Raw genomic sequence first — 7,948 nt, 5'->3', positions numbered from 1 at the left:
AAATGTTATCATGTCAATGTTTTCAGTTAAACATTATAATCTTAAAAAGTAATTTTTAATTTATTTTTTAATGAAAGTTTTAATACATAATACTGGTTATGTGGTAATCAGTAAAACAGGTGAAAAAAAGAAAAAGGGGGTATTTTTATTTTATATGCATAATTTTTATTAATACCTGCAAGTTTTCTTTAAATAAATTTGGAACTTACAATAACTGTTTTGTTATAGCACAAAACTTATTTTTTCAATCAGTTTATAAAAAAAAAATTGTCTATACAGGGGGTCTGGGCTAAAGGTATCCAAAAGTAAATCGCCTGCATTTAGAAAACCCAACACTATAATCTCTTAAAACATAGGCTCACTTGACAGGAAATATCTCCAAGATTTGTTTTATATACTCTCAAGGTCAGCAGAATACACATGCACAGACAAACCAACTCACAATGCAATTGTAGTCAGTCAAGATGTGGACTTCACAAAAGAAGGTTCAGTGCATGCTTTGGTTAGCAGAGTTTCAATCAGTTACGCATGTACAATCTGAATGGAATATCTATCTTCCTACATCCAGGTCTATTCATCAGTTGATACGACATGGACTTCAGTGGGGGACTGAAAGCTTGGTTTCACAAACTGGAAATCATCCAAAAGTTTCAGTTAATGACAAGATTGTGGATTGTGTACACAATGCATTCACTGCCATTCCTGGAATGTTAATTACACAGGCTAGTCACAAACTGCAAATTCCTAGTTCCATTGTTCATAAGAGCTCTGTTTGAGAGTGTACATTTTACAACTAACTTACTGGATTAAACCAAATGATCGCTACCTATGATATCAGTTTGCTGCAGATGTAATGCACCTTGTCGAAAAAATCTTAATTATCTTGATATGTTGTCATGTAATAATGAGACAACCTTTCATAAATTAGGGAAAGTTAACAGACACAATTGTCGAATTTGGGGTACTGAAAACTGCCATACAGTAATCGAAAATGAAAAGGGCACGCACTGGAAAAGCACACTGGAAGTCAGTGTCTAGTTAGGACTGTACAAAAATGTTGACATCAGTCGATTTTTTTCATGGAGCCTACAGTGATTGGACCTTATCTCGACAAATCATACCTTGACATGATTGAGAACTTTGCTGTTCCTCAGATTCCTGCAGGCTTCAGTTTGCAACAAGATGGTGCTCCACCAAACTTTCATTGAGATGTTACAATGTTCTTGAACACTTTTCCCAGATGTTGGATCGAAGGAGGAGATCCAACTGCATGGCCACCTAGATCTTCAGATATCACTTTTTTGGAATTTTTTTATCTGGGGATTTATTAAAAGTTGTGATTTAGTTTCAAAGAAAAGTTTAAGATTTAGACAAGTTAAAACAGAGAATTTTTGAAGTTGTTGGTCTAATAATGCTGCAAATGCTCCTAGAGTTACATTTATCATCTAAATGTCTGCTGAGCTACAAAAGATGCACACATTGAACTTGACTAACCTACATTAAAACTTGGTGAGTTGCTGTGATTATTAAAAAAAAAAAAATGATTAAATTATATTAACTGGTTCTTAATAAAATCTGATGCTTTTGGGTACCTTTAGCCCAGACACTCTGTATATAATTCTTCAAACATGGTTATTTTCTTTAACATAATGGATTATGATATCTCCTGTATCTCAGGCTTTTAGTATAGATCATATTCAAAAAAAAAATGAGAAGATACAATAAAATCATAAAATTACCTTCTGTCGTGAAACATTATGCAACACTGCAGTTAACTCGGAGATAATCTAATGTATATAGTGAAAAAGTCAATTAATTCAATGTTCTCCCAGAAAAGGAAATTCATTTTAAATGTTAATCTATACAGAATTATCTTAAACTCATAACAATGGATATGGGCACAATAAGTCTGTTATCAGCAAAATATGACAACCATTTTACAGTAATATAATAATGTTGATTACCTGCTGAATTCAAATCATAAAAGTCAATCCATATGTGAAAAATTATTTTTCTTATTCTCTGTTAGATCGCTGTTTTTAATTTTTAATTTTATTTGAAGACTTTTTTTTGAAAATGATTTCTACAAACTAAATAAAATCACTGAGCTATAGTCTGTCTTGAGAATAGATTTGAATCCTTAAGAGTAAGCTTATTGAGTTGCAACACACAGAATGTTTTGATTTAAGTTCAAGAAAAAAATACATTTTGCAAAAAAAGCAATAACAGAATTTATTTATTCATCATTTCTGTTTTATCTAGAATATAATTAGAAGAAAGGGTAAATGAAAATTACTGTAAGACTAGTGCCTGAATGTGCTATTTTATCCATATGAAAAATATTTAAAACTGCTTAGAAAACAATTTTATTAATAATAATTATATTGAAAAAAAAAGCCAAAATAATAATATCAGTAACATAATGTAGATTATTAACAAATAATTTATCGTAGTTTATCTTTTACAGTATAATCCTAGAATGGATTTGCAAAATGATGCAGCTCTAACCTTAAAAAATATTTTATCACGTAAAATCAGCAATCGATTACTGCTCATTCTCTTTAATGGCAGTTTTCTTTCATCCAAACAAAAACATATCTGTTTACAAATAATTGGAAAATGCTATCCTGTTGGAATATAATAGATAGATGATGGTAGAATCTCATACTTTTTTTTACTTATATGATAATTTCAGGTTTTTTGAAATCTTTTTAAGTCATAAAAATGAAACAGATGAAATGAAGAAAAATAGATTACAAAGAAGAGAAAGGCACTGATGCTGTAACCACCAAGGTGCTTCTCTGAGAGGAGAAGTGAGGTAAAATAGATTAAAAAAATGCTGAAATTGATGATTTCAGGTATTTTGGATAGAGATTATAGACAACATTACCAACTTCTTGAACAATCTTAGTTCAAATAGAAAAGTAATTAATTATTATAAGGGAACTTCTAAAGAAACCAAATTATAAAAAAAATCATCAATTTTATAAAAAAGATTTATTTAGTATAATGTTTTATTTATCAAGTCTAATATATAAAAAAAAACCTTAAGACAGAAAAATTATCCTAAGATATATATAAAATAAAAAAATAAATACTAATAATTAAATAATAATATCTATATTGCATTATTTATATTGCACATTTTTTTAAGAGTAGATAATAATGTTACATTCTTTGTTTTTTCTATTCTTACAAATTATAAAACTTTATCTTCATATTGCACATCTTTTAGGCCATAATTTAAAAATATGTGGAATGATTAAATTAATTTATTAATATGGTAATATTAACACATACATACACAAATATTATTAACTAATATAAGTTTTTTTTTTAATATCAAAATATAATAAATAATAGGTAACATACATAATTTTATTGAGCATAAAATTAAATATTTAAAATAATAAAATTTATTGAGCATAAAACAAATCCATTCCAATTATAAATGTGCAATACAACCCTTATTAATGCACGTTATGAATCAAATTAATGATGAACTGAATGTATTACATATTACACCACCAATAAAATAACTTTTTTCAATTGTCCTGCTCTAATAATTAAATAAATTAAATGCTATAAAGCAACCTCTTGTGAGTATGTTTAGCAAATGCAATAAGTAAGACCTAAAATGTTTAACTATGATTCTTGTCGACTAATTACTACTGATCAGAATATGATAAGAGTAGATTAATTTTTATAGCATAGCTTCTAATGCATCAATCATTTCAATTGTATGTGATTCATAACAGAACTTTGGACACTTAAAGAGTTTTTCCATACCCAAAGTGTATGGAAATAAAATTTGGGAATAATAGGTTTACCATACCTTTTGATCTCACTCCAGCAAAGACACACAACTTATTAAATAACATCATTTACACCAGGGCTTATTACTATTTTTTTTTAGTGATGATTTACATGAAAATTTTAGTCTACAAATCAGACAAAGGACTGCATATTTTTATGAATCAAGTGTGCACTTGCTTTAAGTTTTTAAAAAAATTAGCTGTCATTTTAAAAAAAAATACGTTTTTTAAGTTTACACCCTACAACAAACTGGAAGCCTAATTATCATTTATAAAGTGGTTTTTGGATCTTCTGACATCAGGCAAAAGATGTCAAAACAACAGATCAGCGATTATGTCAAACACTTGCTCAATCAGTGATTTAAGTTAGTGATATTTTAACATAAAAAGTGCATAAAGATTCTAAAATATTTTACACATTTTTTCTGTAGTTTTTAATTTTCCCAATCTACTACTATAAAGTACAAAATGTACTGGTAGATTTGAGTAAGTAGCAATAAGTATAGCAGTAGATTCAGATTAGTATGTACCCTGACTGATAATCTGTTGTTAAACGGCAACAAATGAATAAGAAAAAAATCTAGGTTTTTGATAACAGACTACCTCTTGAATTAATAATCTACATTATTAGTTTATTTTTCTCAGTTTCATTTCTTTTGTTACATGAACCGTTTTGATTGCAGTATATAATAATTCACAACTATTTATTTTAAAAAGTAATTGTAGAATATTTTATTTTATTATCTTGTTTAAAATGAATACTAAATTTTTAAGACCAACTTAAAAAATAAATACGTTACTGAAATTTCAAATGCTATTTTCTATGTATTATTCCTTTAAATAACTAAATTTTGCTGTCTGAAAAATTCTTAACGTATTCAAATTTAGGATGAGTAAAATTTTTAAATTATAAAAATTTTGAATATAGCACTCATCTTTCAGCGAGGTCTGACTGAAATCTGTTTGCTACTAGTGTGGATGCCTTGAACTATGCCTAGAATGAGACTGTCTCTGTAACAGTATGAAAATAAACCTCTGGTGTGAATCAGTTATAGAAAAATATAAATTTTTCTAATGCTTTCAAAAAAATTTTGTTTCAGATATCTAGCATTAAATAAAGGTCGAAGTAGTCCATGAATTGGCATCATACATCTTTATCATATAATCTTAAAATTTACATGTAAAACTGAAAAAAACTTTAACACAGACTCAAAAAAATGTAGTAACATTCATAATGATTCTAAGAAAGAACAAGGATCAAAATTAACAAAATAAAAAAGGCAATGGAAATTTAAGTAAACATATATATACACAATAAGTGTGTTTTTTTTTTTTTGTTAAATGTACTTTATAGGGCACTATTTTTTGTTACCATGTCACTTCTCTAAATATTTAATAAAATCACTGTATCATGACAAAAACAATGCTCCAGTTTTTGATAAACTCAGTTACACTAAAAAATTAATATTTATTGCTTTTTTTTAACATTTTAAAACATTCATTAAATTTTTATTAAAAGTAAGTAAAAGATAAAAGTAAAAAATAGCCAGCTACCTAATTAACTCCAAAAGAGTTAAAATAAAAATATAAACACTGTACATGTATACATCTTTTAATAAATTATCACAAATATATATAGTAACTAATAATAATAAAGAATTAAAAAAGGAAACAATGTGAAAAAATAAGAGAGCACATCTAGGAAACCACCTATTAATAAAATTAGAAATGATAGTTCAGTTTTGAACCAGCAGAAACAGGAGGTAAGTTACAATAGAATTATAAGCTGAGAATGAAATAAAGACTAATGAAGGAACAAAATTCATTATCATAATTTAAATAAAAAAAGTTCTTATCATAAATATTAATTTTCATAAAAATCTAAAATTCTTAAACTAAACAACTTAGCAAAAATATCTTTAATAATACATATTGTCAGATAACAATACCTTCAATATGCACTGAAATAATTTACGTGGTAGTACTCTTCTCTTCTCTTTTATGTTTTTACAGAATAGCAAACTAGGTTTTAGAAAAAAATTGTGGAGTGATTTGTTTTAGTTAAAGGCTATATTTTATGAATGGATGGTCTGAGATGAAAAGAATAGTTATTTACCAATCTGTATCTGCCTTTGCACCATGTTTTGAAATTGTATAAAATAAAGAGAAAAAAAAAATACTAAGTATATTTAAAAAACTTATTTAAAAAACAGAGAATTTATAGAGATTCTAAAATATGTAAATTAAAAAACACCTGAATACATGTGAATTACAATAAACAAGTAATCATAACTCATACAGTTAATATTAACTTAGTTAAAAAAAAAAATGCATTAGTTTTTTGTCATAACTTGCACTGATGTGCTTCTGATTCTTCTGTGCACTAAAACAAGAACAACATGGTTGTTCTAGTATTAGAAAAGATAAAAGAAAATGTATTATCGAAAAATATACATTTGAACATTGTTTCAATCATTTGAAAGATTACACGGGAAACTACATGATTGTAGGCAAAGTGGTTTGAAATTAATAAAAATGGTTTTTACTTAATGAATGGGTTGCCGCAATATATCTGGAAAAATACTCTGTGATGAACAATAGAAAGAGAAAAAAAAATGGCTATTACATAAACAATGCTATAAAAGATGGGATCAGCATCACACACACACTTTTTATTGTTTTCTGTAAACTGTTTAAAGTTTGCTAACCATTAATGGAAAGCTATGAAAAGATTAAATGAATAGAGTTGAATGTGAATTAGAACATCAAACATGTCATGTTGTGCCTAATGTAGGTCAAACATGTGCTTAATGTTGGTCTAAGGGCAGCTAGTGCATCTCACAACAGTTAGTGAGTGAAGGCTTATCGAATTCCAGGAACTTTTCTAATAATTCTAGGATGTATGAAATATCTACCAATAAATATACCATTTTGTATTTCATTAAAATCTCTTTACACTCCCATATCCATCAGCAAGATACTTAAATCTGTAGTAAAATGTACTCATACTCTGTATTCTTACTAGATGTGGTACTCATCATACATCCATCATCATATGTACTGTGACTAATACATTATTACATTCTGGTTTTCTTTTGTTAAAGAAAAATAATGTCATGTAAATAATCATCACCACCTTCAAATATGGAATGATCTATCATTAAAATGAAATTCAAATATGCTTGATTTGATTTTGCACAGATGAAAATAGCATAGTTAAACTTTTACAACACAAAACACAATGGAATATTTTTTTACACGCCAAAAAATTCATTCGTATTTAGTATTATCGAAGTGATTGAATCCTCCATCTTAGAAGTAAATATGCAAAAACTCTTGTAATAATTAATGTAAGTAATAAAGCATAAATATCATTCCAAAACTGATCACCACGCATTGCAATCTCTCTCATAAATTTTTCAGGATATTTATAATGACAGTAATATATGTCGCATGGAAGTGTTTCTCTATCCATTCCGTAAATTGCAGCTACATATCCTTCAAGACTGTAACGTAAATAACTAAGATATGTACCCCAATGTAGGTACCGTGGAATATCACGCAAACTTACACCAAAACCAGAAAACATCATCATTGGCACTTGTAATGTTGGTCCAATAAATGTTCCATTCTAACAAAAGCAAAAAATAAATGAAAATAAAAATTTAAAAAAATAATAATTTAATAAAAGAAATAAACATTTAAAAAAAAAGTAAAATAAAAATAAAACATAAGTAATTTTGATTAAGAAGTAAGACTCAAGAAATTAAACTGAATGAGGCCGGCACATGATTTTTTCTTAATGTCCCTGATATTTTTCTGCCTGACATTAACTCTGATTAGTTTTTCTTTTTTAATTTAACATAAGGAGAAAAATTAGGTATGCAAACGATGTGTTTTTAAGGAATACAATTTCATTCAACACTAGAAAATATTTTCAGTTGAAAAGAAATGTTATAATAGCAATGAAAAATCCAGAACTTAGCATTTTCCACTAGCTATAGCTATAAAATTTCTATTTTATATTCTCATTCTCAAATGTTGAGCTTGTGTGATAAATGATAAATTAATCTCCAAGTTACACATAAATGTATTGGGTTCAAATTTATGTATATTTGTCTGCAACCCTGATA

At 27.3% G+C, this 7,948-nt stretch overlaps 1 protein-coding gene across 4 annotated transcripts in view; it reads right to left on the bottom strand.

The window, feature by feature from the left end:
- Nucleotides 1-2,965: 2,965 nt before the first annotated feature.
- LOC142325988 (ATP-binding cassette sub-family G member 1) overlaps nucleotides 2,966-7,948 on the bottom strand; it is a 108,208-nt gene continuing 103,225 nt past the window's right edge. For all 4 annotated transcript variants that reach the window (XM_075368020.1, XM_075368017.1, XM_075368018.1 and 1 more), the window contains one exon: nucleotides 2,966-7,446. In XM_075368020.1, coding sequence (XP_075224135.1) covers nucleotides 7,102-7,446 — 345 coding nt within the window. In that variant the 3' untranslated portion in view covers nucleotides 2,966-7,101. The remainder of the gene's footprint in view (nucleotides 7,447-7,948) is intronic.

The sequence above is a fragment of the Lycorma delicatula genome, chromosome 6, assembly GCF_047948215.1.
Source record: "Lycorma delicatula isolate Av1 chromosome 6, ASM4794821v1, whole genome shotgun sequence".
Classification (NCBI taxonomy): domain Eukaryota; kingdom Metazoa; phylum Arthropoda; class Insecta; order Hemiptera; family Fulgoridae; genus Lycorma; species Lycorma delicatula.
This window is presented reverse-complemented; position numbering and strand designations above follow the sequence as displayed.